Raw genomic sequence first — 26,004 nt, forward strand, 5'->3', positions numbered from 1 at the left:
TTCCGCATTGCTAGATCCCTAGCATTCCTCCTACCGCAGCACGTGCCTATCACCAGCGCGATCTCGCAAACATACTCCCTATCCCGTCCCACCAAGGCGACCCCTACCTATTCGAATGCCCGCATTTACCTTCTTTCACCGACCTCCACAAAGGCGTCTCACGAGTATGCAAAAAACTGCGGCAAGAAAGCGTGGCTTACCTCGCTTGCCGGCTCAAGTCGAGCTGTCACGCCGCTGCAGACACTGGCCCTGACCATATACATCTTGATGACGTCCATCATAGCTCCCTCAAGACACGTTTAGCGCTGTAAGGCAGCGAAGGAAAAGATTCAAGGGTCCGCAAATCATCGTGTGAATGACTTTACCCTGACGTCAAGAGTGTGCTAGCAGACAGCTCATAAAGAGGAGAAAGCTCACGCACACACGACACAGCTAGACAACTCTGAAAGTGCCCTGCTATCCAAACTCTCGAGGTCTCGCTCTATTTGCAACCACCTCCCATCTTTGTACATCGCGAACAGGTCTACTATGAGCGCAAACGACGCAGCAGTTGCCGGCCAGCACGGCGAATTCCGTTCCAGAGTAGCTCCCAGCGAGCCTCTCCAGAGTGGTGGTGTAAGTTCACGCTCTCTAAATCTCACATTGTGCCCTCGCCCTAGATCTAACAAGCTCCCAGCACCAACCTGGCAAGCTCGTCGGCAACGACGCCGTGCCTGAATTCAGCACACAAACACTGCCCGCTGGAACGGCTCCTGCCTCATCAACTTACACCCCTAACCCCGACCTGAACAACCAGAAGATGTACCAAGACGCGTCTTCTACCATCGGAGGCGCAACCTCTGCCGACGTGCATACTGGTCTTGGGCATCCAGGCTCAGGTCAGACGTCGTCAGAGTTGCATGGTACCGGAAAGAGAGACCGGACGGGTCTGACGGGTACGACGTCGACAATGGAGACCAACGACAAGGTTACCGGGAGGGACCCAAAATTCGCCAACCAGAGAAATCTGGAAGAGGACGTGCCTGCTGGACAGAGGGGTAACGTTGGAGGACCGCCAGCGCAGGAGAGAGAGCCCGAGACTGCGAATACAGTTGCGAGGGAGAGCGCATCCTAAACGATCATTTATAGTTCGTGATGATTCTCTAGTAAATTGAATATGGCTAGCACGACCGAACATGTTGAAGGTTCCCTTGATTCTCTCGTTGCTCAAGGCCAAACATGTTCAGGGTGGATTCGAAGAGCTAAATATAAATGACGTTGGATGATTCGGAGAGTCTCATGTTGTGAACGACTACAGTGGCTGCAGGGTCCCTGTTTGAACTGGCTGCCGCAGACTCCGAGTTTCCCCTGCATCCACAGTGGACCGAGCAGGTCAATGTTGATAGAGACTCGATCATAGTGGAATTGTTCCACATGCGGTATTCCTCATAATATCGTGATGTGGATAGTAAAGACGGCGACAGCGACATCAGGTGCAACAGGTCTCGTTGCATGTTTCAAACGCTATCAATCACTCAGAAGAGAAGGAAACAGACAAGCCGTGAGGGGTTGGAGGGGCATTCACTCGCACGTTCTAACCGGATCTGGTCTAGAAGGGCCGCAGTGTTTTCTAGTGACGTATGCGCAGCAGCTCCGCTTGGCAACCTCCACCACCAACAGTCGCCGTGAACATGCAGGTGCCCTGCTTGCTTCCGATCTATCTCTGTACAGAACGCCACTCACACAGCGGTTTTGCGCCACCAAGTTTGCCCTGTCCTACCGCGTGTCACCAGCCGAGCCAGCACCACCATCTCCGGCTTGAGTGATTGCTCTGATTAGCAGCCGGCGGAAGCCTGCTAGCATACTAGACCGCTTGCCTCGTCGAATTGTGGACTTGACCCCAGTCATCGTCGCTTCCGCATCTATTGCCCTGGGAAGCTGCATCTGAAAGGCCTGCTAGTGCCCGCAAGCCGGCCACGATTGCTCGTCTGGGCCCTATTTGAGTGTTGCTTGACCCGCCGTCTCTGCTCCCTTCACGGAGCACTGATTCCTAACCTCTATTCCTTGCATATGGTCCATCTCTAGGCGACTTCCACCATGTCGAACAAACCAATCTTTTGCGCTACCCATCCGAGAGCTTGCTCTACGGCCTTTGAGCGCGTGCGTATACCTAACGTACAATCTTTCGGTGTTTAGGAAGCTCACATTCACTAGGTGTTCATGACCCGCCGGGACACGCTTCAGACCGTTCACGAGCCTTTCGGTGACGCCTTCTACTTCGGCCCTGAGAGGCTTCACCATCGCTATGAAAATGACCCCGAAGAGAGGACGAACAGTGGGTTTAGCGATAGCACCTACCGCACTATCTTCGACAACATTGCGCGCGATGGCTCAGAGGTCCGCTGCTCCCCTTCTGCCGTCCCGCTTTCTTTTTTTCAAATGTTTGCTTTTCATCATTCTCGTTCTTCCATACACTCCAATCCAGCTTGGCTTTACATCACCTCTCGACCATTCGTCGCTTTCCTCTTCCCCATAGGCCCTTGGCCTACTTCCCGGCGCGTTCGCGATTTTCGTGGCTATTTGACGTCAGCTACGAGCGAGTTGAATCGCAGGTTAAGTGCGTCTCCGACATTTGTACACCATAATGAAACCCCCACCAGTTTCCCTTTTCATAATCACACGGTCGTCCCATTCTCCTAATATCATTTTCACTTTATATCTCTCAAAACTCTCCTCTAGCTCTGACACATTGTCGATCTGACGCATCCGCTTACCGTCGGAAGCGTCCGATCTGGCAACATTCCACCATTCACAACACCCTATTATATTAGTTTCCCACCACCACCACAACAACACACTTTTCACGTATATCTTGAGAAATGGCGCGTACTCACGGATACCACAGGGTAAACGCGTCTTCATTAAAGACATGGCTTACTACTGGATGCCACCTGACAACGAACCCCCCAAGATTGCACCCTCTCTCATCAACTACAAGCGAGGAGTCGGAACGAACACGACTGAGCTCTCGCCTGTCACGACGAGGTCCGACAAGGCCGGGAAGCCCTACCCATACCCGACTGAAGGCGAGCCCGGGAACCCGACCGTTCTCCCCAAAGACCTGCTGTCTCAATTCCACTTCACCTTCCTGATCCGGCACCCTAAGCACAGCATTCCGAGCTATCAGCGCTGCACTACGGATCCGTTGGATAAAGTAACAGGCTGGAACTACGTCAACACTAATGAAGCGGGTTATGCTGAGCTCCGCCGTCTCTTCGACTACCTCCGCCAGGAAGGTATTGTCGGACCGCGTATGGCTGGGCAAAGCACAAATGGCACAGATGGCGAGGACGGAAACAACGACTCCGGCATTGAGATCTGTGTACTAGATGCGGACGATGTTCTCGACAACCCTTCGGCGATGATCGAGGCCTACTGCAAGTCTACAGGCATCAAGTACGAACCGGAGATGCTTAAGTGGGAGGAAGAATTCCACCAGAAATACGCTAAAGAAGTATTCGAGAAGTGGAGAGGCTGGCATGATGATGCTATTAATAGCTCAGAGCTCAAGGCCAGGGCTCATGTAAGTTGAGACGACAGCATGCCACGCTTTGTGCAAGTTGACTGATACTGCGACAGAAGAAAGCCCCCAAGACCGACGAGCAGCTCTACGCCGAATGGACAGAGAAGTTTGGCGAGAAGGCGGCCACGTGGATCCGGGATACGGTGAAGAAGAATGAGGCGGACTACGAATACTTGAAGCAGTTTGCCATCAAGCCCAACTAGTCGTCGGCGCCACTACGGTACGAGACTCCACAGCAGAGATTAGCCAGGAACCGCCACTTTTCATCGGATGAGTTGTAAGACGGATGTTTCGTAGACCCGAGGAGGAACTGTAAGGCCACCGTTCGATGCTTTCTCTGGGCACTCTTTCAAAGACAGGAACAGGAAGAAAATAAGTGAGTTAAAAGTACAAAAGAAAACAAAAGGACCGTCATGAACGAACCATGTCACGTATTGATAGGATTTTTTCAGAATTCTTACCATTGTGCTCTTGTATGCTCTGCAGTATCTTCGTGTTCGTGTTCGTGGTCGCTCTGTTCGTTATAGAAACAGTGCACTTTTTTAAGCTTACATTTTAGTTCCACTTCGTTGCCTGTTATTCCCCGCACTATTCACTTACCCGTACAAACGCCACGCACGGTACATCATACAGCTCTTCTTAGATAAAAGGATTGAATCCAGGCGTAGTCGTTATGCATCATACGATCGTCAACTTCTCACTTTCGTACTACTACTCGCTTGATGGATGTTGTTGAAAGCAAAAATTGTATGTCCATTGTATCTGCTCTTTCGATTTTTTAGTTTTTTTTTCATCTCGAACAAGTCACCATATCGTTACGCGCTCTCTTTGCGACTCTGTGTAGCAGGGAAGACTCAGCACATAATCCGGACAATAGAAGGCACTTCCTTCGAATACGATTCTGTGATTGAACAGTGTACCTTTGCTGGTTTTGTCATATCAGCGTTAGTAACTCAACTAGTGTATGCTAATCAATATCCTCACGTCCTGATTCTGGTCGTGGAACGCTGCGCCGCACCTAGACACACCAGTGGCGAAGGTCGGGGGCGGAGTGTGCTCATCCATGACAACGCTGGGGCCAGCGGCACGAAACGGGTGAGCTCCTGTTCTAGCTTCATCAGCTTCCGGTGAAGCACAGCGGCATTTGCTCGGGTCGTAACAAAGGTCGGGGCCAAGTCCGTTTCATGTGGCAGTACCCGCATCTCGCTCACCTCGCAGCTGAGGCACGGCGCTTATTCACAGATCCGAGCAATAGCGGCGTAGTATATACTGCCAATATTGATATCGGCTACTCGAGCATTGCGGCGCTCAGATGACATGTATGCTACTCCACTGCTACGCGACACAGCGCGCAGTCTCCAAACAAAAACAGAGGTATATCCAACGCATACGCAGATGTGCAAGGCCGTCCAGACATGGGAGAATTAGCCAAAGCGGGAAATTCGCCGCCCCAGAAATACACTGCAAAGAAAATAGATGGCAAGTCGCTGCCGTGCGAGTCATGCCGCTGGCCGCAGAACGCCGGGAACCCATCCTCCGTGAACACCTTCGCTGTTGAAAATGCGTTGCAAAAGTGCGGATGAAACAGTGAGCTGAATTATACAAAGAACGAAGAGGCAGAGGATCGGGCTATTGGCCTAGTCCCATTTCGATCTCTCTTCGCCGCTCCTCTCGGCTCATTGCTCGCGAGTGGTTACTTCGCGCGCCGATGCTGGCTGGTCGATTCGTTGTGCGCCCTCTGTCCTGCCATCGCTCCCAGGCTTGCGTCTCGCCTAGACTATCTGGCCTGCTCTGCGATCTTGCGCGATTCCAGTCTGCGTGCGATACAGGTGGAGTTCCCACTAGCTCCTGGCTATTCAAAATTCGTTCCCTTTCCTCGTGGTCTTCGGGCAGATCAATCCTGAAAGTCGCAGAACTAGCGTCTGGGCTCGTTCCTTGGTCTTGCTTCATGAGTAACAAGGCCATTTGTTGGTTGATCCTATCTTCGTCGGATAGCGGAATCTCAGGCGGTGCGGAAGGCGATCGCGCGGCGGCAGGGTACATGTTTTGGACGAAGTTGTTGTAATAACCTGGCTCATTGTAAAGGTTGTGAGAGCGGCTGGAACCCTGCTCGCGGAGCTTAACGATGCGGCGGTGCGTCCACAGAAGCAGCATGCCGTAGAGGAAGGTGGAGGTGGTGGATATTACGGTGCCGGATATAGCAGCAGTTCCCCAATCGTAGGCTTTTGATACGAGGAAGTTGTAGGCTATGGTCAGGAGGCCGACCGCAGAAGAAGTTAGAGCAGGTCTGTTGCGAATGAGGTTAGTGAGATGAGCATGTGGAGCTGGAAATGGTGGCATACAGGAAGATGGCTTCGGCTTGGAAGATCTCGTTGCGACAGGCAAAGCAGAGTAGCGCAGTGAACGAGTAGCCGGCCGTGAGGAGTGCGACGACGAAGACGTTAAGTACTGCTTGGCTGATCCTGAGCTGTGGTTCATTTGCGTAGAGTCCCGGCAGGATGAGGTATCTAGAAGACGTGGTTGGCTTGCATTCTCACGGGTTTCTCCAGTTGAAGGCCATCTTACCCGCACAGGATCATCCACGACGCGGCAAGCGCAATGAAGCGCCAATACCAAGCCTCCTTGCCGCCATTCGCGCTGTTTTTGCCGTCCAAGTGTATGTACCGCTTCGATCCGGAGCGCCAGGGCATTGGAGCGGTCGAGGGGTGGGATGGTGGTCGAATGATGTTTGCGAACGGTGCTGCTCAGGCGCGAGGAGGCCGCGAACCCCTCATGCACCGGCGGCGTATGCCGTGGGACAAACGAGTGTCGGGGAGCGAGAGCAGGTGTAGCACTGGAAGCTGGCTGCAGCCCTGTATATGGCGAAGTCGCCGCGCAATTGAGCCTAACGAGTGTGAGGGCTCCCAGGGCTGTGGATCGCTTCGTTACGGGAGGGATGCGGCCGAGGCGTGCGTCCGGACGGCACAGCAAAACGGCGTGCGAATGCAAATCGCGGCGGCAGGGTGGTGGACGGCAGCGGTCGGGGAGAGAGGGGAGAGAGCGAGGGTAGGGGGAGCAAGGCGGATATCAGGCAACGGCTGCGGTGGAGGACAGCGAGGCGGAGAGAGGCACATCCTGGTCCACAGCCACGAGCTTGGTGCTGAGCGGCGCTGACCACCAGCCCCGACCAGCCTTTCAATTCGATAGCCCAGCCGTGCGTGCGAGTCCGATGCCACCACTCCTGTCCTCTACCTTCTATACTTCGAGCCTTCATAGGGCTACCACAGGCCAGCGTGCGGCTGCGCTGCCGGACGCTACTGTGCCTTAGCCCATCTCTCCCCATTACGCCGTGACGTACGCTGTGTACGCTGTTCCACCACCACCCTTTTCTTGCCATCACCGGCGCAGCTTGAATTTCCGATGTGTTTCACCCCGACATCGTTTCGACATCGCTAGTCCTGCCCCGATCCGCTCTCCATCCGAACTGCCGGCCTGAAGGTGATTGCGCCCCAAGCAGGAAGTCCTCGCCGCCATGGAGGCCAAAGGATTCATCCCCCATGTTGCCTGTGCGCAGTCGGCCATTGCACCTCAACGGCCACCATGTCCCTACCGATATTCCTTCTCCTGCGCGCAGTGCACTGCCTCGCAACATCCAAGTCGCAGTGGGACACCAATACTACCTACATGCTTGGAACGTGGTTTACACTGCAGGATATGCGCAATGCTCTCCCATCTCCACTATCGTCGACTCAACATACCCAGGTTGCTAAATGCATCCACAGCACCATTGCATATACTTACTTACTCTGCCCGAATTCGAATGCTAATTCTACCCATCTATCTCCATCTCGGAAGTCGTCCCTCGTAGCCTAGCAGAAGAAATTGTGCGTCAATGCGCGAAGGGCGATCACCTTCGTCGAGGTCAACATTGATTCCCCCAGCTGACGTGGGTTGGCGATGAAGAAAATCGTGACCGTCTTCGGTCACCAGCTTATGCCAATCGTGGTAAATCACTGAAGCGGATTTCCAGTCTGGGTATGTAGTAATGCGCCTCAGGAACCCGCGTATGGTTAGGGAAGCACATGTCAGAGCCCCTGTGGGGTCATCTCCCACTGTCTGTAGATCGACATCGACTATAGATGTAAGAGTATCTCGCTTATCAATATGGTCAAACTTTATGGTACGGTTGGCCGATAGCCATGACCATGATGGCGCCACCCATATGGTCTGCTTCGAAGCACCCGGTAGCGGTCGTTGTCTCTTACTGAACGTAGTCCTCCACAGGAGGCCTGAATACCAGTGCCCAGCCACAATGCAGACTCCACGTCAAGAATCCTTTTCGGAAGATATTCGCCGACACCCCGACTACACTCGGTTTCAGCCCTGCGCATTCCTCCTGCTATTTAATCGTCTGCGAGGAATCGGCCCGCATTGTAATCAGAGAACATCCCCGCACACACGACGTTGACGATGCCCAGAATCGATTTCGTTCTTTACGTATTACTTTACTTTTCATACATTATACATGCGTGACTAAGGACTACGCAACAACTACCTACGCTCACAATACCTCCAAGGGCGCGTGGCTCACAAACCACGTCCCATTGTTTGTGTCGATGGTAGCATTAGTTTGCACAGTCTTTCCGCCTTTCAGACTTCCACTCTCCACCACCCCTCCACCAACAGGTCGCTGCAGCTTGTTCGCGCCCGCCTTGACTGTGAAGTTCGCAATCGGAATCTCCCAGCCATTGCGCTGCACCACGGTCGGCAAGCCAAAGAAGTTTGCTACAACTTCTTCACCGCTGATGTGCAACTCGTAGTATCCACGATAGTACAGATCTTGCCACTGCAGTTCGTCGTTGGAGTTCTGCAAAATAGAGGAGTAGTTGTTGGCTGTCGAGAGCGAAATGTTGGCGCCATAGGGGCAAGGAGAGGTCACGGCAGTGCCTGCAAATTCGACACCGATAGCACCCTCACCAGTCTCTTTATCGTAGGGCTTCTCGTCGAGCCAGGCAAGGTCGGAGACCCACGATGCGTGGCTGTCACCGGCGAGGAAGATGTTGTTACCGATGTTGTTGCTGTACAGGTGGTTGAGCGTGCGGTTTTTGTTCGACATGTAGCCATCCCAGGAATCATAATTGAGCGGATTCTCGTCGCCGAAAGCAGCGGACTCGTTGATGCGGCTGAAAACGATCTGAGATCCGATCACACGCCATGTAGCACCTCTCTGCGCGGACTTGGATAGCTGTCCGTAAAACCAGTTTTCTTGACGACTGCCCATGAGAGAACGTCCTGCATCGTTGGAGATGTCGTGGACGTAGTCGGTGTTCCAGTACAGGTCCGTGATAGAACGGTCGTAATTACGTGTATCCAACATGACAAGGTCAAGCAGCTTTCCAATGCTGAAGCTGCGCCAGATGCGGAGGTTGTCGTCCATCTCCACCTGGCGGATGGGCATCCACTCGAAATATGCACGAACAGCGTTCATCTTACGCTGATCCACCGAGACGCCACCGTCTTGGACGAAAGAAGACTCGGTGTTGTTGAGCTCAGAAGAGCCATCGCGGTACGTGTTGTCTGCCACCTCATGGTCGTCCCAGACATTAATCCAGGGGAACTGCTGGTGGCTAGCGACGAGATCAATATCGGTGCGGTAGGTTGCGAGACGCTTCCTGTAGTCGTATAGCGAGAAGATCTCCTTATCAGGCTGCGGTACGCGGCCAATGCTTTGGCCCCAGCCGTAGTCACCGTTCTTATATTCGTAGATGTAATCGCCAAGATGCACGACATAGTCGATGGAGTCTTTGCGCACCGGGTTACCGTACGCGTTGAAGAATCCGAATGGGTAATTGGAGCACGAGTAGATTGCAAGGCCGACCTTGGTCACGTCGTCGTCGGCATTGGGCGTAGTCTTGGTCCTCCCGACAGGGCTCGTGTTATTGGAGTTACACACGTTGAACTGGTAATAGTAGTTTGTGTAGGCTTCGAGATTCTTGGCTTCGACCTGATTGGACGTCAGCAACGAGCAAACGGGTGACCAGCTTCTCGTACCTTGACCGTGTAGTCAACGTCGGAAGAAGTGTAGACCTTGCCAGAATCTACAACGTCTCCAAGCTGCTTGTCTGTGGAGACCTTGTACTCTAGGCACACAGGCGCCTTGGACACGGAGACAAACTTCTCGTCGTCGTGATCGTACAGCTGAACGTATCCAGAGACGGTGACATTGGATCTGTCGTTGTCGCTCGTAGGACTGATACGCGTCCAAAGAATGACGCTGTTCGGGTAGGGATCGCCAGAAGCAACACCGTGGGTGAAGTTCAAGTGAGACGGGTTCCAAGAGGTCTGGTAGTCGTTTCGCTTGACGACCTTGTGGATGGCAATACCCAGCGAAGGATGGTGTTCCGAAGGTGACCGGTAGTTGATGTTCTTGGTCCAGCTCGCGCCGACGAGGGAGGCGGCGAGCGAGGTTGCAAGCAGTTGAAGCTTCATCTTGACGATTAGCTGGCGAAAGGCACGGGTTGGGCAGCCTGGGGCTACGATGCCTTTATGTACCTTGCAAGTAAGCTCCTGGAGCCCTCAGCGCTACTTTGTGCCTCTCCGTGTCGACGTCGTCATGGTCTGCAGGCACCGTCCCGCAAGCCTGAGATGTCCCAATCATGGTTGCGGTACGGAGCATGCCCTGGAGGAGCTTGCATGGCCCCGGTCGTTGGTGCGCGATGCTTTCGCGTGCTTGATCGCGGGCGAGCTGCCGGCGTCATCAGCAAGACCATCGCAATCTTGATTCGCTGGAAACAGCCCTTGACCGGCCGCTGCGTGCTCCCACGGGCCGATGCGATTGGAGGTCCTGGCCGTCGTCTTCGGGAGGGTCGAGGCTCGGTGGGAGCTTGTGCACGCCAGCGCTGGAAAGGGAAGGTCCGCACCCGCGTCACGTGGCTGGACGCTGGCGGGGACGGCACTGTCTTTGCATGGCCGCGTCTGCTGTGCCAAGACGACGGCCACTCTTCGGAGCGCAATCAGACACATTCAGGTGCTGAGCGTCGCTGGTGAGGCGAGTACGAAGGCGCGGGGGCGGGGTAGCTCCTACCATGACGCCACTGCACCCCATGTAGCAAGCAAACCTCACCCCTCCTACTAGTAAACTCGGTCCACTTCAACACACTCTCCAGCACCCATACACCCGCTAACCACCTCTCCGTCCACTTCAACACGCTCTCCAGTACCCATACATCCAACAGCGACAATGCCCGACGCGCGCATCCCCACGTCGACCTCCGTCAGCGAATCCGCCGTCATCGAAGCCCCATTCAGCGCCGTCTGGCACCTCATCAAGCTGCAGGACTTCTCCAAATTCTGGAGCAAGCTAGACAAGAGCGACGTTGTCAAGACTTCCTCGCCCGAGACCGATGTCGTCAGGTGGTCCTTCCAGGATGGCACCGTGCTCGAGGTGAAGCAGGAGGAGCACTCGGTCTGTCAATGCCCATGCCTTTCTCGCTCGCAGCACACGCTGAAGCAACCCGCTAATATCGTCATCGCAGAGCATCGATCACTACATCACCTACTCGGTCATCTCGAGCCAGCCCGCGCTGAGCTACACCAGCGTCGTGAGCACCATCCGCGCCTACCCCGTCACGTCGGGCAAGCACGAGGGGCACACCTTCATCACCTGGACGGGAAACTTCTCCAGCGATGCCGATGCCGGTACGTCCCCTTGCCTGCACATTTTCCAACCCAATTGCGGTGCAAGCAGATCTGACAACCTGCAGGTGTGATCGAGGACGCCAAGTTCAAGCGCCGCGAAGCTCTCGCCGACCTCGCCAAGGCTGCCGCTAAATAAAGAATCCGACGAAACATGTGTGAGCCGGTGCTAAGTAGCTCCCGGCTATGCAATAGATTGGGCCATGTGGTCATGTATTCGAATAGGGAGACCATCCGCACAATGGGGTTGGTAGAATAAAAGATTACAGAAAAACAGAAAAGAGGAATAAGAATAACCATGGAATCTTCATGACAGAGCGCGACGGTTGTATGTTGGACAGGCTATGACTTTTCCTCACGACATGGTGCAAATCGTAATACGAACGAGCAGTCTATCACGATGATATCATGGCCATTGTGTAAAGAACCTTCCAATGCAATCAAGAAACTCGTACCAGGTGCACAAGTGCTGAATGAAATTGACGTCGCTCATCGCCGCCAAGTCCTCCCTCTTTTGAATTTAATCCCAAACAAACCCAACGCAGAAAGGGTATCTACCGCGAGACTGCCCGAACGCCAAACCCAAAGTGGGAACATCTCAATCAAAGACGAAAGCATATGTACACCCACGTCAAGTAAACGGACGACGACACTCAAACACCGCTCCAGTTCATATCCCCACCCTGTTGCTGTTGCTGTTGTTGTCCTTGCTGCTGCATAGCAGCTCTCGCTTGCGCCTGTCGCATCATCATCATTTGCTGCATTTGTTGCTGGTTCATCCCTTGCATGTTACCCATGTTCATCCCTTGCATCCCTTGCATACCCTGCATGCCCATGTTGCCTTGGCTCATCGCCTGCATGTTCGCCATGTTCATCCCGTTCATACTCCCCATGTTGCCCATGTTGTTGACATTGAAACCAGCCGGCATGTTGTTCATATTCATCTGACCACCCTGCTGCATCGCCTGCTGTCGCATCTGCATGATTTGGTTCTGTCGCTGCTGCTGAGCGCGTTGCTGTTGAAGCATCTGCTGGTATTGTTGCATTTGAACCGAAGCCTGTGGGTTGCCACCACCTTGCATATTCATTTGATTAGGCAGGCCTTGCATGTTCATCTGGCCAGCCTGCGCCATTGCCTGTTGCTGTGCTGCTTGTTGCTGTTGTTGCTGCTGTGCCTCTCTTTGCCTTATGGCTGCTTCCATTTGATTCATCTGTGCTAGGTGTTGTTGTGGGACGTTCTGGCCGAAGGTCTGTATGAGCTGCTGCTTGCGTGACATGTACTGCTGACGAAGTTGCTGTAGGTTCATGTTAGCAAGCTGTGTTGCACCAGCGTTCGGAGTTCCAGCCTGAGGCATTCCCTGTGGTGACATGTTGGCGGCCATGCGCTGTTGTTGTTGCTGTTGCAATTGTTGATAGAATCTCGATGCTAGCATTTGCCTATAATGCTGAGGATTCTGACCTTGAGGGACACCATTGGCCTGAATTTGCATGTTTGCGCGTTGTATGGCCGCCTGCTGGATTTGTTGTTGATTGCTGGGGGACATATTTGCCTGCTGCATGCCTTGAGCCCGCAGTTGGTTCTGCATGTTCTGATTCTGAAGGAACTGCATTTGTTCGGGAGTCATGTTCTGCCCGGGCTGGGGTGTGTGCATCATGATTGGCGTAGCACCTGGCACTGGGATGTTCGGACTTCCTTGGTTGTTCATCCGAGGCGTTGGCGTAGAAGATATGTTTCGGGCCGGCATAGCGGAGTTCATGACCGGGGTTCCTTGCACAATCTGTGGCGTTCCAGTGCGACTCAAGTTCTGGTGCTGCTGGCTAGCGGTACGCGCCATGGCGTTCGGATGATGTGATATAGCAGAAGGAGGTCGAGCAGGACTGCCAGCGGCGTGATTTGAAGACGTAGCAACCATCGGCGTACCACCCATCGGGTGCGTGGCATGTACTTGGTGGAGCGGTGATGCCGCAGCAGCCATAGGTGTCTGCTGGCGAACAACAGGAGACGAGAATTGCGGCTGAGTTGCGGATAATGGGGTCTGGGACACCTGGGCATTCGCATTAGCCATTTGCATCGCGAGAGCTTGCTGTTGCTGCTGTTGCTGCTGGTGCTGTTGTTGTTGTTGCTGACGTGCCATGGCTTCCTGCTTCTTTTGCAGCATAACAGAGGCAGCACTCTGCTCTGCTTGTTGGTTGGCTTCAATCTCGCGACGCTTAGCTGCTTCTGCGTCTACCTGTGCTTGTCTCTTAGCTTGCGCTTGTCTCGCCTCCTCTTCCTTCTTCCTACGTTCAGCTTCTTCATGATTCGTCTTGATGGCCGCCAAGGTCTTGAAGCGGGAGAACGTTTGCTGGTTGGCGCCCGCGCGAACGGCATGCTGGCTCTCGTCTCCGCCTGCTGCTGCCGCGGTGTTGCTGGCTTGATGCTCGTCACCTGCAAGCATGAAACGCTGGATATCTGCGGCCTCGGCTTCATCCGCGGCCAACTCGGCGGTAGTCCGTTTGCGTGTCTTTCGCATAGGTGGTGAATGTTGGTTATTCGGATGAGTGTTAGCATCCATGAGCGCGAGAGTCTCCCTGAAAGTCTTTGTCGGTTCCAGATACAACTTGGGACAAGTCTCGCTGAGCACGGCAGACTCGAACTCATGCAAATTGTTCTCATCTAGGATCATCTTCTGTCTTTTAGGACTTCGGCCTGCGGCTAACGCACTGGGTGTAGGAGGGACGGCTGTCAAGGGAGTAGGCGGGTTGCCAGCAGCGCGCGCAGCCGCCTGGTTACGGCGAAGGGTTGCTACGTCTGGAAGGGGCGTATTGGCAAGCTGTGTAATATCGGCGAGTTGAGACTGGGGCGTTGGAAATAACACGACGGTCGTAACTTTCGCCTTATTCGCCTGTTTCTGCGACGCTGCCTGGCCAGGTGCCGGCATATTCTCCTTATCCACGTCCTTGTCCGCTTTCGCCGCGGCGCCCGCATCCTGTCCGTCTGCTTGCTCAGATATAGCATTCGCTTCCACTGCAGGATGTAGAGCGTGCGGAGAGGGGGTGATGAAGTTGTTGTAGTTGTGGATCGAGAAGGGGTCTGCACCAGAACCCTCGGTGGAGCTGTTCGTGTCGTCCTTAGCTTTGATGCCCGAATTACGAAAATTGTGTAGCTCGACGATGAGACAGCTATCGTAGAATTGGACTCCCATGGCATGGAGCTCTTCAAGCATGTTATGCGGCACCGTCTTCTGTTTGAGATGATCCAGAAGCTCGCGCATGGGAGAGGCGTACGAAAGCGTCTCTTGGGAGTCATTGAGCCGAAAGTGACTTTGATAGAGATAGATGCGCAGCGAGGGTGGGCGGCCGTTGAACGTCTTGAGGATACTGTCTGGACGGTTGACATGGCGCTGGATGTTCTCCTTGGGCGCGCCGTTCTCCATGCTGGGCTTGGCTACGACTTTGGGGCGCTGGGTCTCGCGGCGCTGGCGGAGCGCCTGGGAAGGACGGACAGCAGCAACTACGGCCGACATGGCGGTGAGGGACGGCTCTTTGAGAGCAATGCGCTTTGTGGGACGTGCAAGTGCGAATGGCGCACGCGAAGCTAGAGCGGTGACGACCGCGCGAAGTGGAGGGATCGTATGTGGGGTGCCGGCGCGAGAGGATCAGAGGCGCCTCGGGTAGTCCCGCGGCGACCTGGGAGCTTGTGATGGATGGCGAGGGAGCAGTATCAACGAGTGGCGCAAATGTGGACGCGCGATGATGCTGGCGGCCTCCGCATGTTGCTGGGAGGGTTGAGCAGTTGTACGGCCTTCACGTCCGACGTTTGCGCCAGGCTCAACCTTTGGCTTGGCGAACTAATGTGTCACGTGATGACTTTCCAGTGCAGATGCCCTGTCTGAGCACGACGAAGTCCGAAGCCCACTGGGACACCTCGAGTGCTCGCTTCCCGCCTGAAATTCGGTATCCCTACGACATATCACCCGAAGGCTCGTCCAATTGCATACCTGTAATCTGCAAGTGGAAGGCACACCCTTCTGGCGTTCTTCCTGGGGAGGCAGTCAGCATCATTACGCCATGGCAATTACCTGCAGACAGAGTACAAGCACCTCTACCCGGCTCTTCCCCGCTTGTCACTGAAGTCCAAGTGTCAGTCGATGAAACGCACGATACCGCTGTAGGTATCGGTGTTGATTTGATAATTGAAGCATGTCTCTAAAATGCACTTTCCCTTTGGTAAGTTTTGAATTAACTCGACTTCCTTCATACTATACAATTCTGTTCACCCCTCTACTAATTCTTCTGTCAAGATCAGTTTGGAAAATGGTGTGGCAGTGTACTAATCAAATCAGATCTTTGGGATCTTTACGTTGGCCCCGTTGCGACAATTTTGGTCAATACCACTGTTCAGTCCCATCTCGTCAAGCTCACTGAGTCCTCCGCCTACAATGTACTACCCTTTGTTCCCACTGGACAGCAATACCGCTTTAATTACAGAATAAGAGCTCCAAAATCCCCAAATATTTATGATACGGCGTTGCTGGTGCCGCATATCATATCGAAGGCGGAGCGAAAGCAGATGGCCAATCTTCTAACATTGAGGCGTTCTGTATCGTCGTGTACCGAGCGATGTTGTGACTAAGGAGCGGGAGATGTTGCGAACAATAACTACTACTCGTACAAAGAAGTTGCGTTTCTCAGACTAGCGACGAGGAGCAATCTTTCAAAGCATTAGAACTGTACTTCCGATAACCTTTCCAAGAGACAACGCACGCATAGCAGCGCTCTAACTGAACGCGTACTCATTCTCCCTCTCTTTGAGCTGCAATCTCCCTTTTGGCTCTGGACATATCAACGAATAGGTTACGACGATGTAATTGAAATCTGTCTCGAATACGGCATGATTCCTCATGTAATTTCACCGAATACGCACGCATCGTATTCAAGCTATATATCACACAAAAGTACACTAAAGGTTTAAAAGTAACGAGCACATCACCTTCTACGGCTTTTACAATCTACCCAAGAATTACTCCAAGGAAACCGACATTCCAGATGTCCGGCTAAAGTTCTACTGCGGACACCATGCTCTCCTTGCACATGCTGCGGCGTATCACGTTAGCAAGTCTTTCAACTCGTCACTAAGCATTGCGCTGAAGCACAACGGTAGGTACAAGATTCAGCGAACGAACAGGTCGAAGACGCAACTGCTGTAGGGCGGGTATAGAACTTTAAAAAATCCTAGTTCTCGGATTTCGTTTTCCCTACTGGCGACTACCCGCGCTACCTGAGAGAATACGTGGGGATATTCATAGACCCCTTCACTGGATGAACAGAAGGCTCAGATCAACAGAATGTCGAACATTTACGTACATGATGCTTATACCAGCGACTTCATAATGGCACCCCACAGCGTGATCTAGGCGTGCACGAAGAATGAGAGTCACCGACTGTTCCCTTCGTGCTACAATTCCAAGGTGTGACGAAGATTTATGTGAATGATTACTGGCTTGTCAGCCCTGCGACGGATCCTGGGACGCCGTGGCTGAATAGGCTACGGATTGGGTGCCGATATTCTGGCACTACATGCAAAATAGGTGGAAGCCGAGGGTAAGTATATACTTGCATACAACACATGGCTAGCATCGGTGCTTGGCTCATACACGTGGATTCTTACACTTCATGTCGCCGGGCGGCGTCGCTGTAACAGACTCTGGTATAAATGAACTCTACGAGGCCCTTCGCAAAGACCTACTCTCCATTGTCGCAGATCCGCCCCACTCCGCCTACTACCGTGACTACCTCGAGGCTATCTTTATAGCCTTTCCCGAGGGTGTAGACTTGGTGGCACCTTGGCATGGAGCATTTACGACAACTTTCGACTGGAGCCAGGGCTACTCGGTCAAGTTTGGCATTCAGGCACGTTTCGATGTAGAGATAAAAGACAGCCATGTTGATAGTCGTAGTAGGTCACACCGTAAGACGTACCCAAGAAGATCACATCCCGCCGGCGGACACACCGATCGTTGCAATGCCTTTACCGCAGCATAAACACTTGGGCATGATCCAGGAATGGTGCCCACTTCACCGCCGGCCGACTGCCGGTGCTACCACCCACCCTGCTGGACCTAGAGCTGTCGCATCACACGCTCCTGTGCACCATCTAGTCGCTTCTCCAAAGCACGCCTGTCTATCAAGAATATACCGACGAGTGTTCCTTTTACCCCAGCCGCATGCCCGTTCCTGTCCCGGCCATACCGCCTTCCTTCGTCTACTACTGTAGCGTCGCTAACGCAGTATTGAGACGATGATACTGATGACCCTGTTGATGAGTTGGCGACATCGCCCTATCCGCCTCCTTTGGCGGCATACTATGGGTGTCCATGATTTTCATGCTTACAATTGTTGTTTTGGCGGTGTACTTCGTGTGTATGATCATTATGGATTTGGCTGTGTACCTGTAGTGGGTTGGACGTGTGGAGGATTAAGGACGGGGTTTGGATGGCTCGTAAGCAATATGGATAAGAGATGGGTGGTAAGAAGGATCGAGTAAGATCGTTTAGAAAAAAGGAATGTGTGCAGCCAAGAGGGATCAGATGATGAAAGGAGCTTGAATGACTGGTTGCTGCGCTACACTACACCAACCTTTCCTGGGGGAGCACGAGAATGCGACAGCATCGTTGACAGCTGCTCAAAGCCTAGGATAGACTCTAGTCTAAGGACCATGAGTAGAACACACTTCTATTCCGCGTCGGCGACGCGAGTACAGTCTTAGAGTGGCATCCCAAAGCAGGGGCGCTGCCACTAGACGATGTAGAAACTACGAACGATACCCACGTACCACAAGATAAACACGTCTACACGTAGGCTGGGAGTTTAGGAATTAGGCCCCCAGCTGTGCCCAACGTTTGTTGGAATAGGTGCAGCTGGAAGCCCGTTAATGGGTTGGGCCACTCGCGAACTGATTAAAGGGCGTGCATTGTGGCCCAAATGCAATATGTACATGAGTGAATTAACTCGATTCTCTTCACAGTTCGTCACATCTTGTTGAAAACGTTGGTCCCTGAGATGAACTCCTCTGTGTTCTCCCGCCGTCTCTGTTCTACCTCCAGGTCTTCGTCATCGTCCCTCAGACTCTCCAGCAGTACACTAGCTTCGGCCTCGGCGCCCGCCATCAAGTCGAAGCTCTCTCCACTTTCGCTGCCGTTCTTCTCAAACACGTCTACGCCGCCATCGTACCACCGTGCCTGCTCGCCTACCCAGTCCACGCCGCCCGTATGCCGCTGCCGTCGCACGACTTCCTTCTCTTCAAGCGGGAATGCGGCGAGTTCGGTCTTAGGTGGTAAGATGGTGCGGCGATGCCATGCGCCAAGGAACATGCCATCGGGGTCGACCTCATTGCGGACGCGGAGATACTCATCCAGATCGTTTCCGTACACCTTGGAGAGGTACGTGTGATCTACGGACTGGAAGTTCTTTGCCCAGTGCGGGCGGCCATTGTACTCTTTCATGAGGTGCTCGAAGGCCTGGTAGTAGCGCTCGCGGCAGGGCGGATCCTGGTTGTAGGGGCGGTAGAGGGTGGCGTTGAGATACAAGGACGGTTCCTTGGGGCAGGAAGTGTCAAGGAAAGGACGAGGTTGTCGGTTTACGGTGTTGGCTATACGAACTTCGATGGGCGAGTGGACATAGAGGCCTTTGGGACTGAAAGGGATGGCGGATCCGCGCTCGTCGCCATGGAGCCAATTGGTGAGGCGCGTCAGGGCTTCGGGGCCCTTGGCGAGAGGGATGCTCCACTCATTAACGAATTGTGAGTACAAGCAGTTCATAAGCAGACCGGTGCGCTGTTCCTCAACAGCGCTAATGGTAGCTCCGTCCTTGAAGCCATACTGCATACCGAAGACGAACCACTCGACCCAAGGCAAGAAGCGGGGCACATATTGCGAGACCCAGAGGAGGATATGGTATGTGTGAAAGCCTACGCTGCCGCCGTACCAGTTGTATGCAGGCTTCACGTGAGGCTTGTCGGTCTTGTTCGCCTTCCACACAATGGCGCGTTTCATGTAAGGAAGCCACCAGACACGCACGAATTCATGAGACGTCCACAAGTCCTTGTCCCAAAGCGAGAGCACTTGGTCGATGGGGAGTATCGTCTGGGCCCACTCGATGTCGCCGTGCTCGGACAGCCCGTACTCTATCTCAACGATGACGCCCAACGCGCCGAGGGAGACGAGGGCGGCGCGGAACAGGTCAGGGGACTGCGAAGCCGAGCACTTGACCGACTGTCCATTGCCGAGCACAATTTTTAGACTGCGAACGTTGTCGGATAGCAGGCCATGTTTCATAGAGCTGCCGTGGGTGGCGGTCCCGATAGCGCCTGCCAGCGACTGCACGTCGATAGAGCCCAGCGAGGGCATCGTCAGGCCATGCTCTCTTGCCGCCAGATTCAGGTTGTGCATGCGTATGCCCGCCTGCACCGTGATGGTCTTGCGTTCCTTGTTCACGTCCAGCACCTTCCCAAAATCATCCAGGTTCACCATCCACGCCGAGGTGCAGGTAATATCCGACGGCGAATGGCCGCATCCAACCGTCACGATGCGGCGTCGCATGCGGCGGGCGAGGGTGACGATCTTCTGGACTTCGGCAACGCTCTGGGGCCGCAGGTAGAGCTCCGGGCGCGAGTGGAAGGTGCGCGCCCATGTGTGGTGGATGTGCGACTGCGAGGCGCGGAAGGCCACGTCGGGATCGAGCCGCCCGAGTTCGATGAGGAAATTGGGCGGCATGCTGAGCGCTGCCAGCTGCGAGTGTGCCATGTTCGCGGCGCTCACAGGTCGGTGTCGGTGTGGAGCAGCGCCGAGGGTGTCTGCTCTGGATGAGTGCTGTGTATGACGTTGTGTGTGACCCCGCGAATCGCGCGTGCTGTCCCTCTCTGCGTGCTGGGCTGTCGGCGGGAGCGCAGCAGCATACATGCGCGGGCGCTGCGCATGGCACGAGAACCTGCGCCTGAAGCGCCGCCCATGGTGTGACGCTAAAGCAAACGTCCAGGACGGAGGGGCTTCTGGGCAGCGGTGAAGGTGGAGCCTCGTCTTTATCCCGACTGGCTAGCGCCCGAGGTCCACTCGATGCCGTCGCACTTGGTTTGGGCGTGTGTAGGAGAGAGAGCGTGAGAATGAGAGCGAGCGAAAAAACATCCAGGCCATCTGTTTCGTCACCGACTGGGGTTGGACGGCATCAATTGATTCTGTCGTTGTCATGCTCCCTGGGTTGTCGTGCTAGCATCGTCAAGTGTGCACGTCTCTGGCATCATAGAGAACCGTGCAAAAGGCAGTCTCTTCCCCTTCAGTACCAGCATCTGTTGGCGTGTCTTGCTTTGGGCGGAACGTGCAAAAAGGTACGAGGAACGAGGCACGGTATACACAGTACATCCACAGCTAGCTAAAATCCGTCTACCGAACAGGTGGGAAGCGTCAACAAGGGACCTGTATCACGTGCCGTCATCTTGCCCCGGCCATAGCGGCTATCTCTCTCTCGATGGCTGAACCCAGCGAGTCGGTAGTCCCGGCCTTGCCGCCCATGTCCGGTGTAAGTACATGGGCTTCTTGCCTTGCCAAAACGTCTTCGATAGCCTTCAGCACACCTGCAGCAGCCTCCTTGAACCCAAAGTGCTCTAGCATCATCTGTCCGGCCCAGATGGTGCCAACCGGATTTGCGATGCCCTTGCCAACAATGTCTGGAGCGCTGCCATGTACAGGCTCAAACAGACTGGGGAACCTTCCTTCGGGATTCAGATTCGCTGAAGGTGCGATACCTATCGTCCCCGTACACGCAGGGCCTAGGTCGCTCAATATGTCCCCGAACAGATTGCTGCCGACGATGACATCGAACTGTTCGGGTCGAAGGACCAGCCAGGCCGTCAAGATGTCGATGTGGAATTTGTCCATCTTCACATCTCCGTAGCCTTTGAGTAGCTCTTGCAGCCTATCATCCCAGTACGGCATTGTGATGCTGATCCCATTGCTCTTCGTCGCACTCGTCAAGTGTTTCTTTGGTCGGCTGTTGGCGAGCTCGAGCGCGTACTTCAGCACGCGATCGACGCCTACACGCGTCATGATGGTCTCTTGCACGACGACTTCCCGATCTGTGCCCTCGAACATCTTCCCGCCAACCGAGCTGTACTCGCCCTCTGTATTTTCTCTAACAACCCAAAAGTCAATGTCTCCAGCTTTCTTGTTCGCCAGTGGGCTCTTCACCCCCGGCATCAACCGGCACGGCCTCAAGCTGATATATTGGTCGAATTCTCTGCGGAACTTGAGCAGACTTCCCCATAGGCTCACGTGGTCCGGGACGAGATCCGGCATGCCCACAGCCCCAAAGTAAATGGCATCGAAACTCGATAGTATGTCTTTCCAGTCGTCCGGCATCATTTGGCCATGCTTGAGGTAGTAGTCGCAGCTCGCAAAGTCGAAATCGGTAAACTCCAGCGAGAGGCTATAGGCCGAAGCTGCGGCCTTGAGGCAGCGCACACCTATTGGCATGACCTCGATACCGATGCCATCGCCTGGAATGACGGCTATTTTCAGTGACTGTTTTGACATTGTGAGAACGGAAGAGTGAGCAGCTGCCAGGTAAAGAAGGAGCCTGATGCGTCCTAGAGGTCGCAAAGGTGGAAGTTCTCAATATACGTTTCGAGCGGATCGTGCTATGTAGCTTGTTGGTGATAAAGTAGCAACCAAAAGCTGAGCGGACATTCAATGTCCGCGGGGAACAATTGCCCGCATCGCTTCTTCGGATCGGAACACCGCTTCGGCTGTCCTCAGCGTCTCTATATGACCCACCCTTCTCCTGAGACCTGGACTGCTTAGGGAGTGTCGGGCCTGTGCGCCCCCTTCTGAATCAAAGTAACTTAGCTGCAGTTTCTCGAAGACTTGTGCAGCATCGTACTTCTTTGAAATGCAACTAACTTCTTGTAGTTTCACAGTGTTACTTCGCCCAACTAAACCCGCATCGTACATGAAAGATATAATCTTGGCGACATCTAGGTTAGTAGATAGCCTAGTTGTAGCAGACTTATAGACAGCATTAAGAGCAGCCGGGAAGCTATTATTAGCGTAGATGGGTGTCCCTCCCACGTGTTGTCTGGAGGAATAGGCATAGAGCTGGAGGTTTGTGCCGATGCCAAAGTTATTACCTCCCCCTATGCGCTGTCAGTACTGCGGTCTGCGGTCTGCGTTCACGTCGCCAGCTTCTCCTGCCGTCCAGGGCCCAGCAAAAAGATCTGAATACTGTGTTGCGGTGGCGTTCATGATTTTGTCAGAAGTAGTGACGCCTCATAATTTTCTACATTGTCACAAGCCTAGCTGACCTGTTAGAGAAGGAACTAATGCAATTCTGCAGTGTGGTACCGGTATCTCTAATACGATGCTGTCCTTCGCCACGAGCGAAAGAATTACTGACTCGAACAGCCTTCTATTGCAATATTTGCTCATGGCTTTCCCGAGGTTCGCACCGTCTTCTGGATTGGGCGAGAGACAGCGAGTGAGGGAAGTCAGCAGGTCTCGAGGAATATCTGGTAGCTCTGTTTCCACCATTCTTCGAGCAGCCTAGCATACTGCATGTAGGGGGTGGCCTGCATCATCTGTCCGAAAGGTCTTGCTGAAAAATTTGTCTAGCGTATTATCAGAGGTTGATATGGAATGCCTCGAAGATGATCACGCGTTAGGCTCATCGTTTTTGACTCGTTAGCAAGCTTGCAGACATATACTTCTACTTTCCATGTAGCGTTGTCGCCTGTAACCGCTGCTTTTGCCACTCTTAGTCACGGTCACAGACGATCGGTAAGCCATCATCCAACTTCCAGGAAATTAAACCATGGAAAAGAGGATAGGCTAACGATAGGTCGACTCGAAATCTGTAAACTGTAACCTGCGTCGGTCAAACAACACTCTAAGGAAGATACCCTAGGATGACGAAGCAGATCACGGCCGGGAATGCCTGCCGAGGGTGCGTGGCATGTTATCGTAAGACTAGCAGTACCTGTGACGAGCGGACCATTGAATCCATACGCTCAGTCACCTTGACACGTTTATTGCTCGGCATTGCATTCCTTGTGTCGCCAGAACTGGCTTGCTTAAAATGAGTGTAGTTACAAAACAGATTTAAACACAAATCCTCGCGCAAAATACTGTTGCACAGAGATCCTGACGCTGGATCGGACCACGCGAGCTCAATCATGCGACATCAAAATCAGATAAACTAAGCCACCGTCTACTCAGACTGATTATATGCTCTACCACAACCAAATATCATCAGCGTCCTTGACGAGCTTGCTCTTCTTGCTTTTATTGCTCTTCTCACTGGCTTCGCGCTTTTTCCACAGCCAGATGTCGTCAGAATCCTTCTCAAGCTTTCCAGCCTCACGCTTCTTCCAAAGCCAGATATCATCAGAATCTTTGGCGAGATTGGCGCGCTTGATGGTCGCTTCTTGTCCCCGCTTCCATAGCCAGACATCGTCGGAATCATCGGCTCGCTTCCACAGCCAAACGTCATCAGAATCCTTCTGAAGCTGGGCGGCTTCACGCTTCTTCCACAGCCATATGTCATCAGAGTCCTTCTCAAGCTGAGCCCGAGTAGCGACATCCACGGGCTCCGGCTCTAGCCTTGTTAGCGTGGTGTGTTGCAACACTCAAGCCGGACACTTACTTGGTTCCGCAACGGGAGAGGCGCTAGCAAACGCAAGCAGAGGCACAACGACAGCAAGTTGTTTGAACTGCATATTGAAAGACTGTGGAAGTGCTGTATCTGTGGGAAGAAGACAGTAGAGATGGAATGACAAGCACAAGTGTTGGTGTTTGGGCGTCCAACTGGACCTTGAAGTAGTGATGGATGGCCCTCAATAACCGAAGTAACCAGAGAAGATCACTGATAACTCGTCACCCCGCATCAGCAGGATGAAGCTAAGGTGTGCCCACGATCGAAACGAAGAACGATGTGCATATGACGACCTTCTTCACCTGCCGCAGTCAGCATAGTCTACCTAGGTAACGTCAGACAATCCTTTGAAACAAGGGAAGTGACACTCCACCACAAAATAGTTTGTTGATGTTTGGCTTCAATATGAGCACTCGTACGGTAGCGACATGTAAAGAGCTTATGCACACAAACTGATAAGCTCCGACGCGACTCTTGTCTAGCCAAATCCCCCATGGAGGGATGCCACAAGTCACTCGTTGTCATCGTTATCTAGCTATGATAGGAAGGTCACGCGTTTTCATGTACATATTGTAGACCAGCTTCAACAGATATCGTGCCAACACCGCTGTTCCCCGCTCCATATGTGTCACGTAGACAGCACAATGATGTTTGAGTTGCAGATCCCGGGTCGCCTGAAGCATTGTTTAGGAAGGTTGCTCGGTTGTTGTCGGTTTCAGTATACTCGTCCAAGCATGGCCAAGAAGCTAGCGGGACAATCAAGCGTATGCTTACACTGGTGTAGTCACTGTTGTCTTTCTTGTTTCTTCGTTACCGAACCACCCGTTCCACCCCTGTGATCAGGTCGAACCTTGCGCGCGCACTTCTTATGTCCATCCCACAGTAGCACAATTCATTCCGTCTCTTACTGTTTCTCTACCTTTTGCGTTCTCTACTTTGTGCGATAAATCTATGATGGCCTTTTCAGAGAAAGATGCTACACCGGCGTATTCGCCCATACAAGACGACCAGTCCTCTGACTCTGCCAGGGAGTCAGATGAGCTCCTGCATAATGGCTATCCCACAGCAAGACCTCACAGGGCCTCACGCAGGAGGCAAGCCTTCATCGTCATCGGTGGCCTTGTCGCTTTACTTGCGTACTCGATCCTCCTAACTACAGCCACTTCGATGTGGTGGAAGAAGCAACAGATTCACGGCGCCAACGTGATCGATAGTAGGTTCTACGTACATTCCAACGTTATCACAAACATCTCATAAGGATACCATAGCTCCGATAAGAGGATACGTCGAGTATGAGCCAACCTATTTTAAAATGACCGAGACATCAAAGGACTACGGGTTGGTTGGACAGCCGAGCGAGGAGCTCGACAAGAATTGGAGCAAGATCATGCAATATTTCTACGCAGAAATACCAAAGGAGTACATGCAAAAACTCGGACGCGAGCAAGAGGGTATCCGCTTGCCCAACGGGAATTACCTAGCCAATTACGCTTTTATCCATCAATTACACTGTTTGGTATTAATTTCTCCCTCCTCTGATGAGTATCAACTGACGCGACTTCCAGAAACGTCTATACCAGTCGTACTTCCCTGACTATTACTGGCCTGATATGACAGAGGAGGAGACAGAGCTACAGCACGAACACAGCCGTAAGTGATCTGGGCTAGTTATCCATCTTGTACCAGCACCGTCCTGACCGATAACTGGCATAGTGCACTGCCTGCAGATGCTTGTCGAGCAGGTCATGTGCAAAGCTGACGAAACACCTCTCACCATGTATTGGTTCAACGAAAGTATCCTTCCCGGTGGTAACCGGACCATCGCGCATGAGTGTGTCAACTGGGATCGGCTACTGGAAGGCATGGAAATAAACAAGGTCGATCCGTTCACACCGGGCCTGCTTGTGCATCCGAAATTTGGTCCTGTTCTGCCGAATGGTAGGCAGACACACCTGGACAACAGGATTGGGTACGTCAAGCACGCGACCCCTCTTGATAGGACCCAGTGGCCATAGGAACACTATTGTGGGGCGATATGGGAGCAAATAGACGCTAGGATAACTAGAAGTGGGTTCGACTTGAGTGCCTAT

The 26,004-nt window shown here is 53.3% G+C and overlaps 10 protein-coding genes across 10 annotated transcripts; 4 read left to right on the forward strand and 6 right to left on the reverse strand.

Annotated features, from left to right (window-relative positions):
- Positions 1–528: 528 nt before the first annotated feature.
- Positions 529–1,114, forward strand: N0V89_000700 (uncharacterized protein; the record flags this gene model as incomplete). The annotated part of the gene is made up of 2 exons (XM_056209520.1): positions 529–615; positions 677–1,114. 2 exons carry the CDS (start codon positions 529–531, stop codon positions 1,112–1,114), a joined length of 525 nt encoding a protein of 174 aa, XP_056076342.1.
- A 1,085-nt stretch (positions 1,115–2,199) lies between these two features.
- Positions 2,200–3,765, forward strand: N0V89_000701 (uncharacterized protein; the record flags this gene model as incomplete). The annotated part of the gene is made up of 3 exons (XM_056209521.1): positions 2,200–2,376; positions 2,885–3,562; positions 3,619–3,765. 3 exons carry the CDS (start codon positions 2,200–2,202, stop codon positions 3,763–3,765), a joined length of 1,002 nt encoding a protein of 333 aa, XP_056076343.1.
- Positions 3,766–5,191: 1,426 nt separating this feature from the next.
- Positions 5,192–6,252, reverse strand: N0V89_000702 (uncharacterized protein; the record flags this gene model as incomplete). Its single annotated transcript, XM_056209522.1, has 3 exons — positions 5,192–5,849; positions 5,905–6,069; positions 6,128–6,252. The coding sequence occupies 3 exons, from the start codon at positions 6,250–6,252 to the stop codon at positions 5,192–5,194; spliced, it is 948 nt and encodes a 315-aa protein (XP_056076344.1).
- Positions 6,253–8,102: 1,850 nt separating this feature from the next.
- Positions 8,103–10,030, reverse strand: N0V89_000703 (uncharacterized protein; the record flags this gene model as incomplete). Its single annotated transcript, XM_056209523.1, has 2 exons — positions 8,103–9,545; positions 9,593–10,030. 2 exons carry the CDS (start codon positions 10,028–10,030, stop codon positions 8,103–8,105), a joined length of 1,881 nt encoding a protein of 626 aa, XP_056076345.1.
- A 751-nt stretch (positions 10,031–10,781) lies between these two features.
- Positions 10,782–11,375, forward strand: N0V89_000704 (uncharacterized protein; the record flags this gene model as incomplete). The annotated part of the gene is made up of 3 exons (XM_056209524.1): positions 10,782–11,006; positions 11,077–11,239; positions 11,305–11,375. 3 exons carry the CDS (start codon positions 10,782–10,784, stop codon positions 11,373–11,375), a joined length of 459 nt encoding a protein of 152 aa, XP_056076346.1.
- Positions 11,376–11,889: 514 nt separating this feature from the next.
- Positions 11,890–14,742, reverse strand: N0V89_000705 (uncharacterized protein; the record flags this gene model as incomplete). The annotated part of the gene is made up of 1 exon (XM_056209525.1): positions 11,890–14,742. One exon carries the CDS (start codon positions 14,740–14,742, stop codon positions 11,890–11,892), a length of 2,853 nt encoding a protein of 950 aa, XP_056076347.1.
- A 3,504-nt stretch (positions 14,743–18,246) lies between these two features.
- ALO1 (D-arabinono-1,4-lactone oxidase) lies at positions 18,247–20,019 on the reverse strand (the record flags this gene model as incomplete). The annotated part of the gene is made up of 1 exon (XM_056209526.1): positions 18,247–20,019. The coding sequence occupies one exon, from the start codon at positions 20,017–20,019 to the stop codon at positions 18,247–18,249; it is 1,773 nt and encodes a 590-aa protein (XP_056076348.1).
- A 681-nt stretch (positions 20,020–20,700) lies between these two features.
- On the reverse strand, positions 20,701–21,801 carry N0V89_000707 (uncharacterized protein; the record flags this gene model as incomplete). Its single annotated transcript, XM_056209527.1, has 1 exon — positions 20,701–21,801. One exon carries the CDS (start codon positions 21,799–21,801, stop codon positions 20,701–20,703), a length of 1,101 nt encoding a protein of 366 aa, XP_056076349.1.
- Positions 21,802–23,492: 1,691 nt separating this feature from the next.
- Positions 23,493–23,978, reverse strand: N0V89_000708 (uncharacterized protein; the record flags this gene model as incomplete). The annotated part of the gene is made up of 2 exons (XM_056209528.1): positions 23,493–23,857; positions 23,906–23,978. The coding sequence occupies 2 exons, from the start codon at positions 23,976–23,978 to the stop codon at positions 23,493–23,495; spliced, it is 438 nt and encodes a 145-aa protein (XP_056076350.1).
- An 890-nt stretch (positions 23,979–24,868) lies between these two features.
- Positions 24,869–25,929, forward strand: N0V89_000709 (uncharacterized protein; the record flags this gene model as incomplete). Its single annotated transcript, XM_056209529.1, has 4 exons — positions 24,869–25,127; positions 25,183–25,430; positions 25,480–25,564; positions 25,628–25,929. 4 exons carry the CDS (start codon positions 24,869–24,871, stop codon positions 25,927–25,929), a joined length of 894 nt encoding a protein of 297 aa, XP_056076351.1.
- Between the last annotated feature and the right edge of the window lie 75 nt (positions 25,930–26,004).

This window comes from Didymosphaeria variabile, assembly GCF_027946475.1.
Source record: "Didymosphaeria variabile strain IMI 356815 chromosome Unknown scaffold_1, whole genome shotgun sequence".
Taxonomy (NCBI): Eukaryota; Fungi; Ascomycota; class Dothideomycetes; order Pleosporales; family Didymosphaeriaceae; genus Didymosphaeria; species Didymosphaeria variabile.